This window comes from Coffea arabica, chromosome 7c (genome assembly GCF_036785885.1).
Source record: "Coffea arabica cultivar ET-39 chromosome 7c, Coffea Arabica ET-39 HiFi, whole genome shotgun sequence".
NCBI lineage: Eukaryota > Viridiplantae > Streptophyta > Magnoliopsida > Gentianales > Rubiaceae > Coffea > Coffea arabica.
In genome coordinates this window covers 28,968,371-28,995,825 of record NC_092322.1, presented here as the reverse complement: position 1 = coordinate 28,995,825, position 27,455 = coordinate 28,968,371, and the positions used below count along the sequence as shown (strand labels likewise).

At 40.7% G+C, this 27,455-nt stretch overlaps 2 protein-coding genes across 2 annotated transcripts; both read left to right on the top strand.

Annotated features, from left to right (window-relative positions):
- The first annotated feature begins 18,986 nt into the window (after positions 1-18,986).
- On the top strand, positions 18,987-19,709 carry LOC113699795 (uncharacterized). Its single transcript, XM_027220141.1, has one exon. The coding sequence runs from the start codon at positions 18,987-18,989 to the stop codon at positions 19,707-19,709; it is 723 nt and encodes a 240-aa protein (XP_027075942.1).
- A 1,421-nt stretch (positions 19,710-21,130) lies between these two features.
- LOC113699796 (uncharacterized) lies at positions 21,131-21,814 on the top strand. Its single transcript, XM_027220142.1, has one exon. The coding sequence runs from the start codon at positions 21,131-21,133 to the stop codon at positions 21,812-21,814; it is 684 nt and encodes a 227-aa protein (XP_027075943.1).
- Positions 21,815-27,455: the final 5,641 nt, after the last annotated feature.

The window sequence follows — 27,455 nt, the reverse complement described above, 5'->3', positions numbered from 1 at the left end:
ACTAACAAGCTCAGTATCAATATAGAAAGCAAACAGAAACTCAAAGTTTGGATCTTTATCAACACTTATGAAAACAAAAGAAAGAAGACGTTGAAGACAGCATTTTACAACTTCAGAACATAAGAGGAGAAGAAAACGATGGCTATCAGATACCTGGACGTTGAAACGGACGTTATCCTTCTGGCCCTGAGATTGGGGGCTGTCCTTTGTTGGGCTCACGTTCCTTCCTCTCCACTTGCTTCCTCTTGATCTCTCTCTTTTCTTTCTCTTGTTCCAGCCGCCCCCAGACCTTTGTCTTTCACAGCCCAAAACCTGCTTGCGGGTTTCCTTCTTTTCCTTTCGGTGGTTTTCTCTCCCAGTTCACAAAGACCCAGTCTTTTCCTTTTTGTTTTGCCGCTCCTTTTCTTCTTGTCTCCCCTCTCTCTCGGCCGCTGTTTACTCTATTCCGTCAACCTCCCTTAGCCGTCGCCCAGATTTTCTCTTCTCAGCCGCGCCTCCCTTTCTCAGCTCACTCTTCTCCCCAGCCAAGCCCGTAGCTTCCTTGAAGTTTTTTTCTTTTTTTTTTCAAAACCTAGCCGCTACCCTTCACTCCATAGCCGTTCCTTTCTCTCTTTTAGATTTTCCTCCGTCATATCTCCCTTGCTCTCTGGTCTTTCTCTCCCTCTACGTAGCTTCCTCTCTTTTGTTTTTGCCCCCCAGTTGCGGCTGTCCCTTCTTTTTTCTTTTATAGGAGGTCAGCTAACCCTAAAGCCTTGAACATCTCTTCATATTTGCAGCTAAGGGCTGCCCGATGTCCTCCTTGCAAAGCTGCGACAAAACGCAGCTTTCTGCATTTGTCTTTTTTTTTTTTTAAAAAAGATATTTAACAAAACCAAAATGATAATAATATTAACAATAATAATAACAAAACCCACTTAATTAACATTGGATAAAATAAACAAACTAGAAACAACAAAAATGCAATTTTTTTTATTTTCCATTTTCATCATTTTTTCCTTTTTTTTCTTTTTTTCTTTTTTCCCTAAATGAACCAAACAAAAAAAAAAATTTAAATTAAGTAGAAATGACTAAAATAGATAAATAAAAACAAAAATGCTATTTTTTCTTTTTCTTTTTCCTCTTTTTTCATGATTTTTCCTTTTTTTCATTTTTTCATGATTTTCTACGCTAAAACTTAAAAAACAAAAACTAAAAAACTAAAAAGTAAATAAAACTAAAAATAAAATAAAATAACATCTAAAGGGGCAAAACAAAAATGCAAACCATTTAAAACAAAAATCATGAGATAAACAAAAATCAATAGACAAGACTTATCACTAAAACGAAGCATATAAATCAATTCAAAATTTGGTGTCTACATCAGGCTCCAATGCATTCCTCGGATGCACATTTCTATGGCAGAGGGTTCAGATAGTCTATCCTTGCAGTTGAGACTCAAACTTCTCCACCTGTCAATGTAGTTGACCACAGGTTCATCCTTCCATTGACGAGTGTTAGTCAACTCCAACATACTAACGGTTCTTCTAGTGCTGTAGAAGCGATTCAAAAACTCTTGTTCTAACTGTTCCCAACTGTCGAACTGTTTGACTAGCAGGTCACCATAGGTTCCAGCGTTATTACAGGTTTCGACAAAATGGGCCACATGTTGCTTTGGACTACCTTTCCCATCGAACTGTTGAAATTTAGGCGGTTGATATCCAGCAGGCATTGCGAGGTTATCGATTCTAGCAGTGTAAGGCTTGCAGTAGGTAAAACTTGACTTTGAACCACCCTCCCTTTTATCTTTGATTACGCCTTCAACAAGTTCCTTCAGTTGTTCCACGGGGATAGTTCCATCGGCGGTCACATATACTTCCTTCACCTTGTCCTTACCTTTAGATGAGGGAATTTCACGCTCTTGGTGCTCCTTAGGATTCGCATGGCTTCCTTCAGCAGCGTGATCTTTCTGAGTGAGCAGTTGAGCAATGAGAGCATCTTGGTCCTTGATGTGTTTCATCATGGTTTCCATCATCTTGGACATGTTCGAAACTTGTTCTTCGAGACTTAAAGTATTTGTCATCATGGCCGACATTGCGGCAGAAGAAGCAGTAGAATCTTCAATAGAAAATCTTGAATGAAGAGTTTCATGTGAAGAGGCTGATCCAGTGCTTGATGAATCATCGTCATCCTTAGAGAACTTGGATTCGGATCCAAGTTCGAGCATGGCAAGAGCCTTCTCAATTGAGGCAGGAACATCTTGGATTCCCATCGTGGACGAATAGCTTATTGGTGACGTTGAACCGAAGATGGGAGTTGGCATTGATGGAGCTTCCATGCTACTTTGGGTGGAGGCTCTAGTCATACTCCTTGTCACGGGACCAATAGTGCGGGTATTGGTGGTAACGCGTGCAGCTTCCTGAATAGGCTCAACATCAGTAGCCTTGGAACGTGCAATCATGATTTTGTTGCTCTTCGGTGCCATTGGTGATAGTTGAATATTCGAGAAGAAGAGATGGAAGGCAGAGATGGTCCCACCGGGCGTGCCAAAAATTTGTACGCGGTAAAATTTTCAAGTCTGCAAAACGACAAGAAAAAGAAATACGCGACAAATATGTGATATATAAATTTAGAAAATATGGCGGTACAATCTCTGGAAGTTTCTCGAACTTATGGAGAGTTTCCTTCGATTCTTCTCCTCGAACACCAATCCAAGGGCTTTGTAGCTTGTTCTTGGATCCACCACTGACTCCTTCAAATTTTGATATGGAAGATTTGAAGAATTTGAGAATATTTGGAGGCTCAAGCCTTGATATGCGAAAGACTTGGAGAGCTTGAAGATCCAATCCTTCGTAGCTTGAAACTTCAATACTTGAGTGTATGAGGTGCCTCTTGAAGTCCCTCTGTGCTAGCCAAATATTATCTCTTCATTTTATATTTATTAATAAAGAGATAAGTAATTCTTCGATTGGCCAAACTTGTGGGGACACGTGACGTGACGCCGTTTGACTGGTCGGGCCATTGCAGTATATAAGAAATATACTTGGATTAAACAATTCTAAATATTATCCCTTTAATAAGAAATAAATATTTAGATATTTATTCGATAAACATGTGATATGATGTGATTTGGTTGGTGGAGATACCCCTGCAATTTGAATTAATTTGGAACACCTCACCTTGACACGTGGCAAAATATAATTGGCCATTTAATGACCAATTTTTCGAGTGTACATGACATATGGCAATACCCGATTGGATAGAAATAAGCCACAAAAAATAATTTATAGGCCAATGGTAATTTTAAGAATTAATTAAAATTCCATTGTCTACAGCTATATTAGAAAAACAGAACTACTCCTCCAATTATCGAGAAATTGCATGTTTCTACAATTGTTCTTCTGGAAGCAGAAAAATCAAAGAAAGACAAAAGCATTAAAATATGTATTGAACACTTGAAAAACAAGAGTTTTCGTTTCTGAAGTACAATTAAGCAGATAAAGAAATGTACTACAAGAATAAATAAGCTTACCTGATCGGTATCCATATCCTTTGTGACCTTTGAGGGCTTCACAACTCTCTTCCCTAAATACAAATTCAAATTTCAATCAAAACCCACCTCACAAATGAATAGAATATGGTTTTTGTCCAACAAAAATATGAAAAATTATAAAATAAAATTTGCACCTACGAATTTGAGGGGCATTGCCATGGCGATTGGGAGGAATTGATTTCTTCTTTCGTTGGCATTTGAAAAGATAGCTCTTTTGGGTCATTCTTCTTTCAGAATTGTTGAATAATCTCTCAATTGCTGTGTTCTGGGTGGCGATTATGGTTTTAATTGAAATGTTAGGGTTTTTGAAACCTGGGGGTTTATTTGTTCATGTCGGTAAGAAAATCGTTAAAAAAATTCATTATTTTATATTCTGAATTTTAGTAACCCCCTGTTGTTTCGGTGAGTTACATCTAGCTCCCATATAGTTTAAAAGTCCATTTTTTTAACCCTTTCAGTTTTGGACTGAAAATGTAAAATGAGTGAAAAGTTATTAGATAATTTGCTAATAGGAATAAAGAAACTTAACAGAACCATTTTCATCTTATGATATGAACCAAATTAACATTATGCAATATTATGGGAACTATAGTGAATTAGCAACAACAATGTTGATCTTTAATCTTACAGAATTATTTGGTATATTCTTTACCTCTAATTTTCACTTTTTCCACACGAACCAAATTAACATTATGCAAGTATTTTGGGAGCTATTTGTGACGCCCCGAAAACTAGGAGTATGAGAAACCGAAAATTTTTATATATTTTCTCGACATTATTTTGTTTTCTTGTCTCTAAGTTTGTTTTCTTCAATATATTAATTTTTTATACATTTCTATAAGGAAATATAGTTTCCAAATCATTTTCTTGATCCAAGTTAGTCCACGTTAATTTTGAAGTGCGTTTTGAACGTGGGACCCGCAAGTGCGGTAAATGCATTATATTTTTGACAACTTGTTAGAATTTTGTATTGAGTGATATTATTTTACAAGGTGTTAAGATATTTGTCTTGGAGAGACAAGAAGATAATCTCAAGCTTAAAGGGTTGTTATTGAAGGTTGGACTTTGACATTTGACCATCTTACTACCTTTACCAAATAAGTACCAAATTGATCCAAAATTACCTTCATTCTTCATCATCTTGGCTGAGCTTCACAAGGAGAAAAGAAAGGAAAGCTTTCATCTTACTTCTTCATTTCTTGCTCCAATCAAACAATTTAACCGATTAAACTTGGATTTGCTCCATAAAAACCTTTCTCTTGGTAGTATTAAGGTGTGTAGTGAAGTGGTTTGAGAAGCAAAGGTGCTAAGTTGGGTCTTTTCTTGGGTTTGTAAGGTAAGTGACTAAGGAACCTTTCCTTTGATCTTGATAATGTTCAATTAGTGATTGGTGGTGGTTGAATAAGTGATTTTATGGTTGATTTCCTGATTTTGGTTGAAAATGACGAAGTTTTATTATTTTTGGGCATTTTTCTGTTTTCATATGGATATGATTATGGGGTCATGTATGATGATTGGAAATGATGTTTAATGACTCTAGGAGGTGGAAAAAGTGATTAATTGCAATCAATTTCTGTTTTGGAAGGAAAAGTGGAAAACTAGGTTTCAATGTTCTTCATTCTGTCCGAATTTATAGCTCATAGATAGAGGTCGAATTGGCCTTGGCTTAAAACATGAAATTTGTAGGGAATGACATTTTAAAGGTGCCTACAAAATTTCAGGTCAATCGGAGTAGTGTGGAATGAGAAAAGTCGAAATTACTATTGCTGTTCTGGTTTTACCCGAAATTGAGAAGTGCGCCTGTAATTGGTTGTTTTGGCTGGAATTGCTTTCGAATTGGTTGTTGAGGCCTTCTGATGAAATTTAGCCCTGTTTCTTATCTTTTAGTTGGTTTTGGAATTTCTGGATTTGGACTTGGATAGCCTGATTTATGATGTATCCGGTGGAATGCGTTCTGTGAATCTGTTTTTCCGGTTCTGGTGTAGTTTCTTGCATTTTTGACCTTGTTACACTCGAAACTGGGTTGAGTGACCTTCTAAAATATTGTAGCCCTGTCTCTTATCTTCGAAACGGTGGGTCTTGTACCTTCATCCGACAATCGTAGTGCCTTTGGTACCATTACCGCAAAATGACGTCAAAACCTATTTTTCTGGTTTTGAGCTTAACTTTCATTTCCAGACTTTTTCCTAGCTTGACTTGTACTAGTACTACTTGGAGCTTGCTGAATGGCTATTGGATGAACTTGTTGTTGTGTGCGTACCTTTGGGACTGGCTGAAGAAATAATGAAGCCATGATGGCTGGGAAAGTAAGCAAATTTAGGGGAAGTGCTGTCCGAAGTTTTAAAGGGTTTGATTGCTTTGAGTTTGTGATATAAGACTTGGATTTGAGCAAGGCAATGTTATATGATGGATGATTTCTGAGCCATGGAGGTGAGTGACCTCAAACTATTTCTAAAGTTATTTATGAACCGTTTCCTGCATTATTTACCTTTAAACTGTTTCCAAAGTTACTTTTGAACTGTTTTCTTGCATATCATGCATGCTTGCATGTGAGTGTTCCTTATTTGCTATATTTTCTTGACTTCATGACTTGTATTATTGATTGATAACGTGTTAAGAGTTTTGAATGATTTCCAAAACGAGCTTTCTAGGCGAGTGTGTAATTTATCGCACTCGACCTAAATAACTGTGCAATTTTCAAGGATTTAATTATTGAAATGCTAGTTGCGCATGATGTAAGCCTTTTGGACTGAACTGGCCATTGCCCCTTGTTACCGGTCGTCTCGAGCCAGAAACGGTCTCGGTCGGGCGATTAGGGACTTGGGTGAACGTTTGGTATACTCGAGTATTACCTTTGTAGGTTGGTGGAGGTTGGTGGAGTCTGGTGAATGAAATGAATGACCAAATGAGCGAGGGGTTTATTTATAAAAGAAAAGAAAATGCATTTTTCAAAAGATTGAAGGAAGGAGGAAATGTCAGGAGAACGAACGTATCTTTTTCATGAATGTTACTATCGCTTTCCATTGTAAATGTTTCTTGAATTATTGATACTCCATATTTACTGTTTTACAAATGTTGTAGTTGTTTCTGGACTTATCATTTGATTTATGACATCATTGATATATGACATCATTAAAATGAACTATTGTGAAACCGATTTGATTACTGATTTTTTTGGGTTACTCGCTGAGCTTTGAGCTCACCCCAAAAAAATATTTTATTCCCCTCCACAGGGCTCAAAGCGAAGGAAGGGCTTGTTGTGCTGATTCACGTGACTGGATGGCCTATATTTTGTACAATTTGGATTTGGAATCATTTTATGTATAGTTAGGAATTGTTTTCACTTCGCTTATGACATGTAATTATTGGAGACTTGGATGTGTAATTGTGGGAACATTTGATGTAATATTTGAGATTTATATTGTAATATATTTGAGAATTGTAGTGATCGACTGAGTCCCGACAAGAGTTGGGCAGGCGGCCCGCCGAACCCTTTGGTTCGCCTTAGGGGGAGGTGGGGCCGTCACACTATTAATAGCAAATTAATGAAAAAAAGTTTTTCTCTTTATTCTTGTAGTTTGTGTAACTTTTCATGCCACTAATTTGAGCTACATAATAGATAGCCATAACTATTTTGTTAGTTTGATATTGACTTATTTTTTTCCAAAATTACAAAAGGCGGATTGGTAGAATTTTAAAACATATGGAGGTTCTTATTTGAATCCTCAAACCATGTATGGGTTATTTACACTTAGCTAGTTGTAGAATATTTTCCAAACAAGTTTGTCCATGTATGGGAATACGAATTTGGAATTTGTCCATGCAAGTTTATGGCTGTGATGGTAGATGTTAACGTACTGCAACTAGTTATCTTAACAAAAGAAGTAGATTGGTTTAGGATATTCAAAGTTGGAATTGCAAGTTTGAGAAATTATAAGATCAAAACATAGATAAAATTGTAAAATTTTCGTATCCTATATTAAAAAGCAATTTGCTTGGCACTATTCATCCACTTTTGACAGCTTGTTTTGGGTTACTTCAGTAATTTCATAGACGTGGCTTAGCTATTTTTTAACTTTGGGCACAATGCACGGCGGAGGCGGGCCCACCTGTCCCCCGATGTTCCGACAGGAACGTGGGCCGATGTACTTGTTCGATGACGTGGCCAAAGGCCATTGGGCGCTCGGGAGGGACAGCCCCGCATGGATGCACAGTGCTAGTGGGTTGAGTAGCACAGTGCCCGGAGGCACTGTTGGAATTTGAATTTAAAATTCTAATTCGAAATTCAATTTCGAATTTCCCCCTCCACGTCGAAGTTCGACTTTCGACTATTCCTGCTCGGGGCGGGATGGATGACATGTGTCCCCGCCTTGTGGTCGCGATGTGCGACACGTGGTAGAGGGAGAGGACGATAAATACGGAGCATTCCTTGCTCGACACGTCCTGTTCCAGTGAATTGCTTGATACGGTGCGTTTTGAAGGCCAGAAAAAAATGGCAAACGTGAGGGACATGGTAGGATTCTTCAGGGTCGTGAGGGACTACGGCATGGAGCACGTAGTGCTCCTCGTCATGTACTTCGCACTTCGTATAGGGAGCCTTCGATTCATCCGCGAATTGGACCGGTTGTTCAGGGCAGTCGAGAAGCTCAAGGGAACCCTGTCGGATTCAGAGGACGGTGCGGATGATACCAGCTCCACTGGGAGCAGTTGACCTTCTTCGGTAGAAGAAGTGGACGGATGAGGAGGAATAGAACCCTCGGACTCGGGAACAATCTTTCCTTGGACGATGAAGTGGACCCCACATGCACAGGGATATACGTATAAATGTAACGTAGAGTATTGGATAGTATACGAGTATTCATACATATGTATTACATCGGGATTTAATGCAGTAGTGACACGTGTAATAGACACATAGCATGGAAATGAAAACACTTCAATTAATTTCATCCTTAAACAAGATGTGTACAATTTCGAAATCTGCTTCAGTGCAGTTGATCCAGACACGTGGTAGGGACCTACACGCTAATTCTAGAGTTATCGGACTTACAACGTCGTAATTAGATAACTGGCTCGTTACGAGAGCTCTGACCCTATTATTAATCCTAATGGGATCCACTGCCTTCAAGGACCCGGGAGTCCTGATCAGGAGACGTGCTCACATCTTGTCGAGACGCAGCCTCTTGCGGAGGTTGTAATTGGCCTGAATTGACACCGACCAAGTGGTCGGACTTGCTTGGAATGTGGTGAAGTGTATAGGATCCTTCTGGAACTCCCAGGAGTAACTTCCGTGTTGCATCGAGGCTGAGAACGTGGTGTCCCTTGTTGCATCCATTGCTGTAAAGGATGCAGTAGCCACACGCGAACTTATCTGTCGTTGTTCGCCTTTTCTTCCTCTTGGACAGGTGATGCTTGATCTTGACATTTGGGGGTGAATAGGTGCTATTTGACGAAGGAGAATGCCGCATTCTGCTAAATGGGGCTGAATCATCATGATGAGATGGTGTGCATTTAAATAGCAATTGAAATGAGAATTGTTGAATACGCTTGTGGGAGTTATATATTTTTTTCATTGATGACCACTATGGTTGGGCCTACTGCTATTTTTAGTGCGCCTGGTGCGAGGCCCAGTCATTCGAAAAATTTCTTCAAAGTATGGCGGATCATGTGCCTTAATAAAGGTGCGTATGATTTCATCCTCAGTCATTGGTGGCTCGACTTTTGCAGCTATTTTCCTCCATCTCTTAGCATAGGTCTTGTGATCCTCGGAGGGTTTTCTTTTTGTTCCTTCCAGTGTAGTCCGTGTTGGCGCTAGCTCACAATTATACTCGTATTGCCTTACAAAAGCATTGGACAAGTCAAGCCAGGTCTTCGCTTCTTCGGGTTTCAGCTTGGAATACCAGTCGAGTGCATCCCCCTCCAGACTTTCTGGGAATAGCCTCAAAGGCAGTTTTTCATCATCTGTTGGCCTACCCAACTTGTTGGCGAACAATCGGAGGTGCGTCTTGGGATTGCCTGTCCCATCATACTTGTTAAACTTCGGAGTTTTGAATCCCTCAGGCAATTGTACATTTGGAAAGAGACAAAGCTCGTCATAGTCCAGCACTCCTTGCTTGTTTAAACCCTGACTTTTCCTTATAAATTCATCAAAACGGTCAAGGCGTTTGAGCAGCTTTATATCAACGGGAGCAGAGGATTCTCCTATCTCTGGCTTGATTTGCACAGTATGGTCTGGTAGGAATGGCTCAGCAGCAGTGTGATAAAAAGTATGTGGCTCTGGTGGTATGTTTGAAGTAAGTTGGGGTTGTGGACCTTGCATGTAAGCAGGGAAAAATGAAGGATCAGGAGGGTAAGTGTATGGCAAATGTATGGTGGGATATGTGAAAGTTCCTTCGGGTGGAATAAGGAAAGGTGGAGTAACGGTGACTTGAGTTGAAGGGATGACAAATGGCTCTTGCTCAGCCTGCTTGACGGGTATAGGTTCAGGTTGAACTCCGCTGCTGATTAGCTCGTCAATCAATTTCCTTTGGGCCGCCATCTCAGTGGTCATCTTGTCGAACTTAGTGAGCATCTCAGTCAACTGAACCCCCAAACTCATGGTCTCGGGTTGAGCGGTAGTAGCAGACCTATCTGATTGTTCCGGTTGTGAACTCATGTTTACACGACTCCTCTGAGCTTGACTACGGGATCGTGTTATGATGGGGCTTCGACGAGAAGCTATATTTAAATATTACCTGAGAATTTTTGAAAAGATTGCCTTTAGATTCAACCCTCGCTTAGTTATTCCAAAGAAAATAAAGAAAAGGAAAAGAAAAGGACAAGAGTTAGTAAATATCCAAAAAATTCGGATGCATGTCCTATGGGGGAGCCCTTTTGTGCCAAGGGTAGGCCTAGCATGAAAATGCAATCCTCTGAGGTAGGCACTATACCATACCTGATGGATCTGATCAACTCCTTGAGTGAAAAACAATTTTAAAAAAAATTGATCAATTGGAAAGACGAGAGTCATGAGGTCAACATTCGAATGGACTGATCACTTTTGATCGATACAAGATTTTGCAAAAAATGCATGGGTTTGACCTTAACGAACTTCCTATCGAAAAAATTTGAATTCGTTGACAAGATTTCTCAGTGAATCACGGGTCAAAACCCTAATTGATCAAATGATTGGATGCAATGGACGGTTTTCTTCAAAATCGACTAGGTTTTCCATTTTGAAATTCGACATTGAAATCCTAATTGGTCAAATGAAATTGACAATTTATTAAAAATCGACCGGATTACCCTAAAAGGGAAACAGGTCAAATGAATTGAATGAAATTTAATTTATCCAAAATTAATCAGATCACCCTAAAAAGGGTAAATTGATCAAATAGATTGAACGAAACTTGATTTATTCAAAATCGGCTCAGTTGCCCTAAAAATGGGTAAATTGACCAAATGAATGAAATTGAATTAGTGATTTATTCAAAAATCGGCCGAATGACCCTAAAAAGGGTAAATTGGTCAAATGAATTGACGATTTGTTCAAAATCGACCGGATAACCCTAAAAAGGGTAAATTGGTCAGATGAATTGACGATTTATTCAAAATCAACCGGATGACCCTAAAAAGGGTAAATTGGTCAAATGAATTGATGATTTATTCAAAATCGACCGGATGACCCTAAAAAGGGTAAATTGGTCAAATGAATTGATGATTTATTGAATGAATTGGCAAACTGAATTGGTTGAATTGTCCGGCCATTGGTTATTTCAAAATTATTGAGGTGCATTAGTCTATGACCTTCTAAAAATCAAATTTTGGCCTCAATTTATTTATCGTCTCAATAGGAGAAATCACTTGTGAATTTTCTTTAAATTAATGTCCTTTTACGCAAGGGAATTTTACCAATTTTGATAAAATGGCCAAAAAGTGATTATTAGATGCTCATATTCCAAAAATCGCTCTTATGAAGACGATCGGATCGTACCTTACCTTGTGCACTACCCCTTTGGATGGTACAAAATGTAAACGTGCAAGTCTCATTGGATTATAAATCCGAGACACAAGGTGGCTTATTCCTAAACACGGGATTCCCTATGTGGCATTCCCTTTCTAGGGTTTATGCATGATACCATTTATTAAAGCAGGAAAAATGCAATTCGAAATGAAACGTGACCTAAGGAACCCTTTATTTGCCAGGGTAAGCCTAAAATGGTATGGCATTATTAATTTATGAACAAAATATACCGAAATTTCTAAACGTGCAATAGCCTATCTATAAGGGTAGGTCCTAAAAGAGGATCATGCCAGACCTCTTATTTCCTAACATTTGTGAATGCAAAAGACAAGAAACAAGGACACGTTAGTTCAGCACATAATCACATAACACGTTGGCTAATAAAGCAACAAAGGCAGATAAGGAAAGAGGGGTTGGATCCCTCCCCTCGTGAATCGTGTCCCTAGCTCAGGATAAGGCCGACTCTACCCTAGGCAAGCTATCATGGATGCATGAGGTTAGGGTTCACTAATGCATCTAGACTCGATAAGTCATAGGTCCCCGAGCCTTCAGACTTGGAAACCAAAGGTCATCACTGCCAAGGTTCCTTGTCGGTGGCTCGAGCGATTCCCCAAACATTGCTACGCACACGTCGTGTCACGGCCACATGTCTGAGTGAATCTATCACACATCCTCAATCTTCGACTAAAAGCTAAAGGCTATTAACCCAAAGCTTAAAGCGGAAGATTAAGTGACCCTTCGGATCGTGCTACGCACACGTCGTGTCACGATCACACGTCCAAGTGGGTCGCCTAAAATCCTAACAGGGCGGAGTGGCGTGACAAGCCACTAAAAGAAAATAAATGGGTGAAAAAGTTAAAGCGTATGCACGTATGCTAGTGCTCGTTTGGCGGGGAGGGATCAAGAACCAACGCGAGGCTCTAGGGTGATGTTCGCCTTAGGGGGAGGTGGGGCCGTCACACTATTAATAGCAAATTAATGAAAAAAAGTTTTTCTCTTTATTCTTGTAGTTTGTGTAACTTTTCATGCCACTAATTTGAGCTACATAATAGATAGCCATAACTATTTTGTTAGTTTGATATTGACTTATTTTTTTCCAAAATTACAAAAGGCGGATTGGTAGAATTTTAAAACATATGGAGGTTCTTATTTGAATCCTCAAACCATGTATGGGTTATTTACACTTAGCTAGTTGTAGAATGTTTTCCAAACAAGTTTGTCCATGTATGGGAATACGAATTTGGAATTTGTCCATGCAAGTTTATGGCTGTGATGGTAGATGTTAACGTACTGCAACTAGTTATCTTAACAAAAGAAGTAGATTGGTTTAGGATATTCAAAGTTGGAATTGCAAGTTTGAGAAATTATAAGATCAAAACATAGATAAAATTGTAAAATTTTCGTATCCTATATTAAAAAGCAATTTGCTTGGCACTATTCATCCACTTTTGACAGCTTGTTTTGGGTTACTTCAGTAATTTCATAGACGTGGCTTAGCTATTTTTTAACTTTGGGCACAATGCACGGCGGAGGCGGGCCCACCTGTCCCCCGATGTTCCGACAGGAACGTGGGCCGATGTACTTGTTCGATGACGTGGCCAAAGGCCATTGGGCGCTCGGGAGGGACAGCCCCGCATGGATGCACAGTGCTAGTGGGTTGAGTAGCACAGTGCCCGGAGGCACTGTTGGAATTTGAATTTAAAATTCTAATTCGAAATTCAATTTCGAATTTCCCCCTCCACGTCGAAGTTCGACTTTCGACTATTCCTGCTCGGGGCGGGATGGATGACATGTGTCCCCGCCTTGTGGTCACGATGTGCGACACGTGGTAGAGGGAGAGGACGATAAATACGGAGCATTCCTTGCTCGACACGTCCTGTTCCAGTGAATTGCTTGATACGGTGCGTTTTGAAGGCCAGAAAAAAATGGCAAACGTGAGGGACATGGTAGGATTCTTCAGGGTCGTGAGGGACTACGGCATGGAGCACGTAGTGCTCCTCGGCATGTACTTCGCACTTCGTATAGGGAGCCTTCGATTCATCCGCGAATTGGACCGGTTGTTCAGGGCAGTCGAGGAGCTCAAGGGAACCCTGTCGGATTCAGAGGACGGTGCGGATGATACCAGCTCCACTGGGAGCAGTTGACCTTCTTCGGTAGAAGAAGTGGACGGATGAGGAGGAATAGAACCCTCGGACTCGGGAACAATCTTTCCTTGGACGATGAAGTGGACCCCACATGCACAGGGATATACGTATAAATGTAACGTAGAGTATTGGATAGTATACGAGTATTCATACATATGTATTACATCGGGATTTAATGCAGTAGTGACACGTGTAATAGACACATAGCATGGAAATGAAAACACTTCAATTAATTTCATCCTTAAACAAGATGTGTACAATTTCGAAATCTGCTTCAGTGCAGTTGATCCAGACACGTGGTAGGGACCTACACGCTAATTCTAGAGTTATCGGACTTACAACGTCGTAATTAGATAACTGGCTCGTTACGAGAGCTCTGACCCTATTATTAATCCTAATGGGATCCACTGCCTTCAAGGACCCGGGAGTCCTGATCAGGAGACGTGCTCACATCTTGTCGAGATGCAGCCTCTTGCGGAGGTTGTAATTGGCCTGAATTGACACCGACCAAGTGGTCGGACTTGCTTGGAATGTGGTGAAGTGTATAGGATCCTTCTGGAACTCCCAGGAGTAACTTCCGTGTTGCATCGAGGCTGAGAACGTGGTGTCCCTTGTTGCATCCATTGCTGTAAAGGATGCAGTAGCCACACGCGAACTTATCTGTCGTTGTTCGCCTTTTCTTCCTCTTGGACAGGTGATGCTTGATCTTGACATTTGGGGGTGAATAGGTGCTATTCGACGAAGGAGAATGCCGCATTCTGCTAAATGGGGCTGAATCATCATGATGAGATGGTGTGCATTTAAATAGCAATTGAAATGAGAATTGTTGAATACGCTTGTGGGAGTTATATATTTTTTTCATTGATGACCACTATGGTTGGGCCTACTGCTATTTTTAGTGCGCCTGGTGCGAGGCCCAGTAACATTTTGAGTGGCCCAATGGATCAAGAACGAAGGAACGCGTTGGGCCTGTGGGAGGCCCACTCGAAATTAAGTGGCCCAGTTGTCCTCTAACTGAGCTATTGAATCCAACGTTTGTTCCATCTATTGGGCCATTATTTATTGGGCCTGGTGGGAGGCCCAGTTTGCACTTGATCGATCCATCTGATCAAGAAATGTCGATGTTGTTGGGCCACTTACATGGATGGCCCACATTGCGATAACCCTAATTCTATTCATTTATCTTCCCTGGCAAGCACAGTGGCACACAGATACTTTCTCGGACCTTGAGGTCCGAATGATTTAGAAGTGATAGGATTGTCTTATAATGATTCACAATCTAACAGAATTGTCTCACATACAACATCGATTCAATTCTAATCTATGCTTCATGACAGAGGGAATGAAGAAGGGAACCGTCCGATCTGCCACGTGTACTCAACCCAGTCTACCCAATACAATAGATATTTTGCAATGGGTTGGGTGACGTCATTCTATTAGGTTGGGTGACATCATCTGGGTAGAGCTGGTGACTGTTTACCATCATCTTCCTTTCGGCTGAATCCATTGTTTTTCACCAAAAAACACAAAATCCATTACGTCCCAATCATCTCATCTTGATCAAAACCAAGAATTAAGAGCAATATTCAATGGAAAAACCAAGATCTTCCAAATTCTAAGGTAATTTGTGCATATGATGCAAGAATTGTACTTCGAAGGTAGTTCACCTTCTTCATTCCCTCTGTCATGGAGCATAGATTAGAATCGAATTGATGTTGTATGTGAGACAATTCTATCAGATTGTGAATCGTTATAAGACAATCCTATCAGTTCTAGATCATTCGGACCTCAAGGTCCGAGAAAGCATCTGTGTGTCGCTGCGCTTGCCGGGGAAGATAAATGAATAGAATTAGGGTTATCGCAGCGTGGGCCATCCGTCTAAGTAGCCCAACATCATCGACATTTCTTGATCAGATGGGTCGATCAAGTGTAAACTGGGCCTCGCACCAGGCCCAATAAATAATATCCAGTGGGCCTGCATAACATGTCGTCAACTTACTGATCCAATGGGCCAGTTAATTTCTAGTGGGCCTCGCACCAGGCCCAATAAATAATATTCAAATATATGGATAACTTGTTCTCAATTTCTTGATCCAGTGAGCCTTTTAAAATGTCATTGGGCCTCGTACTAGGCCCAATAAATAACAACACTAGGCCCAACCATATTGATCATCAGTGAAGAAAATATGTAACTCTCAGAAGTGTATTCAGCAATTCTCATGTCAATTGCTATTTAAATGCACCCTATCTCATCCTGTTGAATCAGCCCCATTTAACAGAATGCGGCATTCTCCTGCATCGAATAGCACCTATTCGCCTCCAGATATCAAGATCAGGCACCACCTGTCCAAGAAGAAGAAGAGGCGAACAACAAGAGTTAAGTTCGCGTGTGGCTGTCGCATCTTGCACAGAAACGGATGCAATGACGGGCACCACGTTCTCAGCCTTGATGCGGCAAAAAAGTTACTGTTGGGAGTTCCAGAAGGGATCCCCTCTACTTCACAACGTTCCAAGCAAGTCCGACCATTTGGTCGGTGTCAATTCATGCAAATTACAACCTTCGCAAGAGGTTGCGTCTCAACAAGATGTGGGCACGTCTCCTTATCAGGACTCTCTGGTCCTTGAACGTAGTGGATCCCATTAGGATTAACAGTAGGGTTAGGGTTCTCGTAACGAGCTAGTTATCTAATTTGGGCGTCATTAGTCCGATTACTCTAGAATTAGTGTGTAGATCCCTGCCACGTGTCTGGATCAACTGCATTGAAGCAGATTTCGAATTTGTATGCATCTTGTTTAAGGATGAAATGAATTGAAACATTTTTATTTTCGTGTTGCGTATCTATTACATGTGTCACTGCTGCATTCCCTATGTAATACATACGTACGAATACTCGTATACTATCCAGTACTCTACATTACATTTATATGTATATCCCTGTTCATGTAGGGTCCACTCCATCGTCCAAGGGAAGATTGTTCCCGAGTCCGAGGGTTCAATTCCTCCTCATCAGTCCACTTTTTCTACCGAAGAAGGTCAACTGCTCCCGATGGAGCTGCAGTCATCCGCACCATCCTCTGAATCCGACAGGGTTCTCTTGAGTTCCTCGACTGCCCTGAACAGCCGGTCCAATTTGCGGATGAGTCGAAGGCTCCCCATGCGAAGTGCGAAGTACATGTCGAGCAGCACTACGTGCTCTATGCCGTAGTCCCTCACAACCCTGAAGAATCCTGCCATGTCCCTCATGTTTGGCATTTTTTTCTGACCTTCAAAACGCACCGTATGGAGCAATTCACTGGAACAGGGCGCGTTGAGCAAAGAATGCTCAGTATTTACCGTCCTCTCCCTCTGCCATGTATCGTGCATCGCGGCCACCAGGGCGGGGACACGTGTCGTCCATCCCGATCAGAGCGGGAATAGTCGAAATTCGACGTGGGCGAAAAAATTCGAAATTGAATTTCGAATTTAAATTTTAAAGTTCAAATTGCAACAGTGCCTCCGAGCACTGTGCTATTTCACCCACTGGCATTGTGCATCCGAGTGGGGCCGACCCCTCCCGAGCGGTCAGTGGCCTTCGGCCACGTGGCAAAAAAGCATAGCGGCCCACGTTCCATTCCTATCGGAACATGGGGGGACACGCGGGGCTCGCCAGGCGGGCCGTGCAACCAAATTACCAAAATGCCATTGGGTTGAATAGATCTCAATCGTCCAATTATCCCTTGGAGGTGACATGGCCCTCCTATCCACCGTCCACGTGTCCGCCCTGATAGAGCACATTTTTGGAATTGCCAATTAATTCTTTAGGTTAATTTTTTCTCAAAATGTACTACAATTGTCATGAAGCATTGAATTTGTTTCAAAATTTTTAGATAAAATTTTAAACTAAAATATTGAATCTGTTGTATTACATAGGGATTTAATGCAGCCCTGCCACATGTCTGGATCAACTGCACTGAAGCAGATTTCGAATTTGTACGCATCTTGTTCAAGGATGAAATGAATTGAAACATTTTTATTTCCGTGGTGCGTATCTATTACACGTGTTACTGCTGGATTAAATCCCTATGTAATACATACGTACGAATACTCGTATACTATCCAGTATTCTACATTACATGTATATGTATATCCTTGTGTGTGTGGGATCAACTCCATCGTCCAAGGGAAGATTGTTCCAGAATCCGAGGGTTCAATTCCTCCTTATCAGTCCACTTCTTCTACCGAAGAAGGTCAATCGCTCCTGGTGGAGCTGGTGCCATCCGCACCGTCTTTCGAGTCCGACAGGGTTCCTTTGAGCTCCGCGACTGCCCTGAACAGCCGGTCCAATTCGCGGATGAATTGAAGGCTCACCATGCGAATTGCGAATTACATGCCAAGAAGCACCATGTGCTCCATGTCACAGTCGCTCACGACCCTGAAAAATCCTGTCATTTCCCTTATGTTTGCCATTTTTTCTGGCCTTCAAAATGCATCGTATCGAGCAGTTTACCGCAACTGGGCGTGTCAAGCAAGGAATGCTCTGTATTTATCGTCCTCTCCCTCTGCCACGTGTCGCGTATCGCGGCCACCAGGCCGGGGACACGTGTCATCCATCCCGAACAAAGCGGAAGTATTCAAGATTCAAAATTCGAAGTGGGTGGAAAAATTTGAAATTGAATTTCGAATTTAAATTTTAAAGTTCAAATTGCAATAGTGCCTTCAGGCACTGTGCTACTCCACCCACTGGCACTGTGCATTCGTGTGGGGCCGACCTCTCCCGAGCAGCTAGTGGCCTCCGGCCACGTGGCAAGAAAGTGCAGCGGCCCACGTCCTGTTGGAATGTGGGGGGATACGTGGTCCCGCCAGGCGGGCCGTGCAATCAAATTACCAAAATATTATTGGATTGAGTAGATCTCAACCGTCCAATTATCCTTTAGAGGGTGACGTGGCCCCCTATCCACCGTCCACGTGTCCGCCTCGAGCGTCTTTATAATATTATAAAACTCTCGGGAAGGACACTATATAAGCCAACCCATTCTACCCCGTTGGGTGACATCATCAGGTTGGGGTGAGCTTCAAGATGTCGAGAGCACCTTCTTCCTTTTCATAAACGCGAAGAACATATTCCTGACCTATCCCAGGTGTGTTCTTCCCAAATAACAAGCATTAGATGCAATTAGGAACATTTAGTTTCCTATTTCTCTAATTTACGTACGAGTTGCTCAAGAAACCCACCATGATGGATCTCCTCACTATTTTCTGATTCAATTCGCAAGTAAATTTCGCACTGAATCTGTGAGATTCTTTGATATCAAATCACCAAATTCAAATTCGATGTTCCATCCGAATGTTCAAGGTACGAGAAATTCCTCCGCAGTTAGGGATTACATATCAAAATACGGAGATTTTGTCGAATGGGGGGAGTTTCTGCTAGATGGCCGGAGCAGATTATCGTCTGACAAATCTGCGGAGGTGTATGCCACTGCGCTTGCCGGGGAAGATAAAGGAATGACCCTCAATATTATCAAGAAGGGCGATCCTCGATCGTTCATCATTCACTACGACAAATTATCGAGTAATCTTGATAGAATATTCCAGAAGCCACCAGAACCATACGTGGCTCATTTCCCACAGGCCCAACGCGTTCCTTCGTTCTTGATCCAATGGGCCACTCAAAATATTATTGGACCTACTAACAGACCACACATGCCCATGTCTATAATAATAGAAGGTCCAACTCGAACTGGCAAAACATGTTGGACTAAAAGTCTCAATTCTCAGGCCCACAATTACTATGCAGGCCATATTGATCTGGCACACCACTGTGATGATGCGTGGTATAACGTCGTAGACGACGTAAACCCTCAATTTCTCAAACACTGGAAGAAATTCTTAGGTGCACAACGAGATTGGTCATCGAATTGCAAATATGCCAAATCCAATAAAATAAAAGGGGGAATTCCGACAATTGTGCTTTGCAATGCTAGTCCCAATTCTTCGTATCACGACTACTTAAGTGCATCAGATCGTCAGGATCTTTTCAACTGGACTAAATAGAATGATGCATTCTACTCCCTGGAACAACCCTTTTTTGCACTCACAAACCAAGATTAGGCACCACCTGTCCAAGAAGTTGAAGAATTGGACAACAACAACTAAGTTCGCGTTGGGCTGCATTCTCAGATATTCTTGATCAGATGGGTCGATCAAGTGTTAACTGGGCCTCATACCAGGCCCAGGTGAATTTCACCAAAAATATTCTCAATTTCTTGATCCAGTGGGCCCTTTAAAATGGCACTGGGCCTCTCATCAGCCCCAACAAATAATGGCCCAATAGATGGCTAAAATATAGTCTCTCAATAGGCCTGGATTAACTGTACTGAAGCAGATTTTGAATTTGTACGCATCTTGTTTAAGGATGAAATTAATTGAAGTGTTTTCATTTCCATGCTGCGTGTCTATTACACATGTCACTACTGCATTAAATCCCTATGTAATACATATGTATGAATACTCGTATACTATCCAGTACTTTACGTTACATTTATACGTATATCCCTGTGAGTGTGGGGTCCACTTTATCGTCCAAGGGAAGATTGTTCTCGAGTCAAAGGGTTCAATTCCTCCTCATCAGTCCACTTCTTCTACCGAAGAAGGTCAACTACTCCCGGTAGAGTTGGTGCCATCCGCACCATCCCCGAGTCCGACAGGGTTTCCTTGAGCTCCTCAATTGCCCTGAACAGCCGGTCCAATTCGCGGATGAATCTAAGGCTCCCCATACGAAGTACATGCCGAGGAGTACCACGTGCTCCATGCCGAGTCCCTCACGACCCTGAAGAATCCTGGCATGTCTCTTATGTTTGCCATTTTTTCTACTCTTCAAAACGCACCGTATCGAGTAGTTTACCTCAAATGGGCTTGTCAAGCAAGGAATGTTCCGTATTTATCGTCCTCTCCCTCTGCCACGTGTCAAACATCGCAACCACCAGGCCGGGGACGCGTGTCGTCCATCCCGACCAGAACGGGAGCATTCAAAATTCGAAATTTGACGTGGACGGGAAAATTCGAAATTGAATTTCGAATTTAAATTTTAAAGTTCAAATTGCAACAGTGCCTCCAGGCATTGTGCTACTCCACCACTGGCACTGTGTATCTGTGTAGGGCCGACCTCTCTCGAGCGGCTAGTGGCTTTTGGCCACGTGGCAAAAAAGTACAGCGGATAGACACGTGGGGCTCGCCAGGCGGGCCGTGCAACCAAATTACTAAAATACCATTGGGTTGAGTAGATCTCAACCGTCCAATTATCCCTTGGGGGTGACGGGGTCCCCTTATCCACCGTCCACGTGTTCGCCCCGAGTGTCTTTGTAATATTATAAGACGCTCGGGAATGACACTATATAAACCAACCCATTCTACCCAATACTAGGGATACTTTGTATTGGGTTGGGTGACATCATCAGGTTGGGGTGAGATTCATGATGCCGAGAGCACCTTCTTCCTTCTTCATAAACGCGAAGAACATATTCCTCACCTATCCCAGGTATGTTCTTCCCAAACAACAAACATTAGATGCAATTAGGAACATCCAGTTTCCTATTTCTTCAACTTACGTACGAATTGCTCAAGAAACCCACCATGATGGATCTCCTCACCTGCATTGTCTGATTCAATTCGCAGGTAAATTTCACACTGAATCTGTGAGGTTTTTCGATATTAAATCACCAAATTTAAATTCGATGTTCCATCCGAATGTTCAAGGTACGAGAAATTCCTCCGTAGTTAGGGATTACATATCAAAATACGGAGATTTTGTAGAATGGTGGGAGTTTCGGCCAGATGGCCGGAGCAGATTATCATCTGACAAATCTGCGGAGGTGTATGCCATTGTGCTTGCCGGGGAAGATAAAGAAATGGCCCTCAATATTATCAAGAAGGGCGATCCTCGATCGTTCATTATTCACTATGACAAATTATCGAGTAATTTCAATAGAATATTCCAGAAGCCACCAGAACCATACGTGGCTCGTTTCCCACAGGCCCAATGCGTTCTTTCATTCTTGATCCAATGGGCCACTCAAAATGTTACTGGGCCTGCTAACAGACCACACAGGCCCATGTCTATAATAATAGAAAGTCCAAGTCGAACTGACAAAACATGTTAGGCTAAAAGTCTCAATTCTCAGGCCCATAATTACTATGCAGGCCATATTGATCTGGCACACCACTGTGATGATGTGTGGTATAACGTTGTAGACGACGTAAACCCTCAATTTCTCAAACACTGGAAGGAATTCTTAGGTGCACAACGAGATTGGTCGTCGAATTGCAAATATGCCAAATCCAATAAAATAAAAGGGGGAATTCCGACAATTGTGCTCTGCAATGCTAGTCCCAATTTTTCGTATCACGACTACTTAAGTGCATCAGATCGTCAGGATCTTTTCAATTGGACTAAATAGAATGCTGCATTCTACTTCCTGGAACAACCCCTTTTTGCACTCACAAACCAAGATCAGACACCACCTGTCCAAGAAGTTGAAGAATTGGACAACAACAACTAAGTTCGCATTAGGCTGCATACTCAGATATTCTTGATCAGATGGGCCAATCAAGTGTTAACTGGGCCTCACACCAGGCCCAGGTGAATTTCACCAAAGATGTTCTCAATTTCTTGATCCAGTGGGCACTTTAAAATGGCACTGGGCCTCTCATCAGGCCCAATAAATAATGGCCCTATAGATGGCTAAAATGTAGTCTCTCAATAGGTCTGGATCAACTACACTGAAGCAGATTTCGAATTTGTACACATTTTGTTTAAGGATGAAATGAATTGAAGTGTTTTCATTTCCATGCTGCGTGTCTATTACACGTGTCACTACTGCATTAAATCCCTATATAATACATACGTATGAATACTCGTATACCATCCAGTACTGTACGTTACATTTATACGTATGTCCCTGTGAGTGTGGGGTCCACTTCATCATCCAAGGGAAGATTGATCCCGAGTCAGAGGGTTCAATTCCTCCTCATCAGTCCACTTCTTCTACCGAAGAAGGTCAACTGCTCCCGGTGGAGTTGGTACCATCTGCACCGTCCCCGAGTTCGACAGGGTTTCCTTGAGCTCCTCGACTACCCTAAATAGCCGGTCCAATTCGTGGATGAATCGAAGGCTCCCCATACGAATTGCGAAGTACATGCCGAAGCGCACCACGTGATCCATGCTGCAGTCCCTCACGACCCTGAAGAATCCTGCCATGTCCCTTATGTTTGCCATTTTTCTGCTCTTCAAAACGCACCGTATCGAGTAGTTTACCGCAACTGGGCGTATCGAGCAAGGAATGCTCCGTATATATCGTCCTCTCCCTCTGCCACGTGTCACACATCGCGGCCACCAGGTCGGGGACACGTGTCCTCCATCCTGACTAGAGCGGGAGTATTCGAAATTCGAAATTCGACGTGTGCAGGAAAATTCGAAATTGAATTTCGAATTTAAATTTTAAAGTTCAAATTGCAACAGTGCCTTCGAGCACTATGCTACTCCACCCACTGGCACTGTGCATCCGTGTGGGGCCGTCATTTCCCGAGCGGCTAGTGGCCTTCGGCCATGTGGCAAAAAAGTACAGCGGCCCACGTTCCGTGCAACCAAATTACCAAAATGCCATTGGGTTGAGTAGGTCTCAACCATCCAATTATCCCTTGGAGGGTGACGTGGCCCCCCTATCCATCGTCCAAGTGTCCGCCCCGAGGTACATTTTGAGAAAAAATTAACCTAAAGAATGAATTGGCAATTCCAAAAATGTACTATATGTGGACATTTTTAAACTAAAATATTGAATCCTTCCCCACACCACCAACTCCCACTTTCTATTTCTCCGTACAAGTGACTAAAATTTGATCTTACTAAAAAAAACGTTCACTATTTTGGTTTTTTAATAATTTATTTTATCCTGTCTTCCATTGTTCTTTTAGAAAAAGTTTTAGTGAAAAGCTTTTGGATTTTGGATTTTCTCTCTTAGCTATTTGATTAGTTGTGCATGTCCAATCAAATCTTTTGAAAGATTTAGTTGATCAATTCTTGGTTTTGATGATTAATGAAATAAAATTATGATTTGAACTAATATTTCAAGTGAGTTTTTCATTAGTATAGGTGGGCAAATAATTGAAAAAGGAAAGGAAGCAAAACAAAAAGAAATAAAAATTTTCGCTAAGCATCGGACGCACACCAAAAGGATCGGGCATCTGAAAGATAAAGTGAAAATTAGTTCTAATAATCGGACGATGGATCAAACACATAGCTGCACTATTAGACGTCCGACAGATTAAAAGGAAACTTTAGAATTCTTTGTTTCTATCAGACGCATCTTTGGGATGTCTGAAACTCGTAGCAAAAACTCATTCAACATACCTTCGGATGCAATGTCGGATGCAAAACAATTGGATTGGACTTCTGACAAGGTGTCGGATGCAGGATCGTATGTTTGACAATTTTGACTGCTAGTTTTTCAACAATACATTTTTTTTTACTATTGGAGAGATTTTTTGGGTAAATTTTCACTGTCTATAAATGTCCCTAAATCTATAAATACGAAAGACTTTGTCTACATGAGATACAACCTTTCAAGAGTGATTTTTGAATAGAAAATACTTTGAATATTGTATAGGTGTGGGGTAAGTTCTTGGCTGTATGAGGTATCTCATTGAGGAGGAGTAAAACTATGAAAAAGATGAACCTTACTTGTAAGTATTTTTCATTGTTAAGATGAGCATTGAATTGTACTTTAAAGAGGGTTAACTAAAGAAAGTTGTAAAATCTCTTGGCTCAACTAAAGTTGGGATACTTAGTGTGATGATACGAACTCGACCCAACAAGAACCTGTCTTGAAGAACCGAATCGATCAGGCAGCGGAAGGATCTATCTTGACCAGGTTATGGATACAAAGATGGAGAAACCTTACGACCCCTCTAATCCCCGTGACTACGAACTTGTTGATATTATCTCAACCTGTAACCAAACGAATTAGTGAACCTCAGGCAAGTGTAGAAGGCGCCACAATTCAACATGGTCTTGAATTGATAAGCCGAAACTTGAACAAAGGAGATACAACTCACTTTGTATCAAGGAACGCTCCCAAAGGAACAAGAAAGAGAAAACTCTCAATTTTTATTCATCTCATAATTCCCCCTCAATAGTTAAATAAAGTTGGCTATTTATAGCCTTGCAAGACTCAAAATCCTAATCTAAATTGGAAACAATACAAGTTTCCTTATTTTCCTTATTTGACTTGACTTCTAAACTTGACACAATTTCCTAAACAAATTTGGAAGCAATTAACTACTTTCCTAAAACTCTAATTCAACTAGAATAGGAACTAACTAATTCAAATTGGCTTAACTATGGTCAACATGACCTTAGCCTTTATTCCCTAATTCAAACAACTTACTTAACTCTCAATTTGGAAATCAATAAAGATATCAATCAAGATTTGGAAATCAATCAAGATACGAATCAAGATTTGGAAGCCAATTAAAATTTGGACGATTTGGATCTTCAATGATTCTTGAGCCCGATTGCACCATCAACCATCATTGGAATGTTAAGACTTGTAAAATGAAAGGAATCCATGCAAATCTTCATGTTCTCATCATTCCCCTCCTCTTGAAAGACGATTTGTCCTCAAATCGAGTGCTTGTTTACAAAGGAGTAACTCGGAGAATGTTATATGTAATCCAAGAACTTCAAGAAATTATCAAGCCAACTACAAGAAGCAAGAACAACAAGAAACAACCACAAGGTATGGGAAAAACGAAAAAAAAAAAATTTCGGATGAATAGTACTGCTACAGTTGCGGCGATGAACAGTACTGCTACAGTTGTGAACAGTCCGATGAACAGTACCGCTGTGAATAGTATATATTTTTTTATTATTATTTTTTTTTCTTTTGACGACTCGATGCAAGGTTAGGACTTCACTTGGAAGAAATTTAATGGGAGTTAAACCCTTGAAAAACCTGTTTTCAAGAATGTAATCACATCAAAAAATTTCAACCTCGATCAATCACAGGGTAGGTTAAACTCAAGTGATAAAATCAAGAAAACAAGAATCAAAATTTTTTTTTTGTTTTTTTAAAATCAAAAGGCGTCTAGGGTTTTGTTAGAAAAATAAATAGAAAAAAAGAAAACAAAAGGATATTAACCTGAATCAAGAGCCGAACCTCTGATACCAGATGATACGAATTCGACCCAACAAGAACCTGTCTTGAAGAACTGAATCGATCAGGCAGCGGAAAGATCTATCTTGACCAGGTTATGGATACAAAGATGGAGAAACCTTACGACCCCTCTAATCCCCGTGACTACGAACTTGTTGATATTATCTCAACCCGTAACCAAACGAATTAGTGAACCTCAGGCAAGTGTAGAAGGCGCCACAATTCAACATGGTCTTGAATTGATAAGCCGAAACTTGAACAAAGGAGATACAACTCACTTTGTATCAAGGAACGCTCCCAAAGGAACAAGAATGAGAAAACTCTCAATTTTTATTCATCTCATCATCCTCTTCCAATAGTTAAATAAAGTTGGCTATTTATAGCCTTGCAAGACTCAAAACCCTAATCTAAATTGGAAACAATACAAGTTTCCTTATTTTCCTTATTTGACTTGACTTCTAAACTTGACACAATTTCTTAAACAAATTTGAAAGCAATTAACTACTTTCCTAAAACTTTAATTCAACTAGAATAGGAACTAACTAATTCAAATTGGCTTAACTATGGTCAACATGACCTTAGCCTTTATTCCCTAATTCAAACAACTTACTTAACTCTCAATTGGAAATCAATAAAGATATCAATCAAGATTTGGAAATCAATCAAGATACGAATCAAGATTTGGAAGCCAATTAAAATTTGGACGATTTGGATCTTCAATGATTCTTGAGCCCGATTGCACCATCAACCATCATTGGAATGTTAAGACTCATAAAATGAAAGGAATCCATGCAAATCTTTATGTTCTCATCATGTGAATAAGGGGTGAGCCCTTTTTCGTACAACTTGGTTTGTATCACCAACAATTGAAAGAAGTGCTTGGTTGATTCAACTTCAAATTTGGGAAAAACTTGAGAATTTGTTTGGAGAATCCTTGAAAAATTTCAAACTTCTATGTTGTCGATAATGTGGAGGCACTACTATACGCTCGAGATTGGTTATATCACAGTGAAGGGCAAATTAGATATCCAGTTGAATTGGCTTTTAATTTTCAGTAGCTTAGGAAAGCTTTTTGTAGTTTCTTTAATTATTTTCTTCATTGGTAGACTAAATCTGCTAAATTTTCAGAGTGTCATGATAAAGATTTTGAAGTTGAACAAGAAGACGAGGAGCATGATCTTGAAATAGATATTAGTAGATTTATTGCTCAAGAAGATGCTTTTTCAAATGTTGATACTTAGCATGTCATGTGAACTCATTATTTTAAGATACTTGTTATTGTTCTCTACTATTATTCTAGTTAGAGATGGGATATGTGTTTGATTTGAATGCATAAGTTTGATTTCCTTGAGACTTTGAATAGTTCTAACTTTTGCTACTTTGAATATCCAAAAAATGATATTACTTCTTAGTTATTGCTCTCTGCTATGATGTAAGTCAAACTTTGTTTTTTTGTTGCTTCATATCACTTATAATTTCGTGATATTATTTACTTGTTTTTCAAAATTTTGAATTCATTTTTGCTGGAAGCTAATCTTGAGTTAAAAGATCAACTGCACATTCTTCAAATTAGAGTACTGCAGTATAGGAA

Coding starts and splice junctions, on each gene's coding strand:
- LOC113699795 (XM_027220141.1), top strand. CDS start 18,987: ATGTTCCATCCGAATGTTCAAGGTACGAGAAATTCCTCCGCAGTTAGG.
- LOC113699796 (XM_027220142.1), top strand. CDS start 21,131: ATGCCGAGAGCACCTTCTTCCTTCTTCATAAACGCGAAGAACATATTC.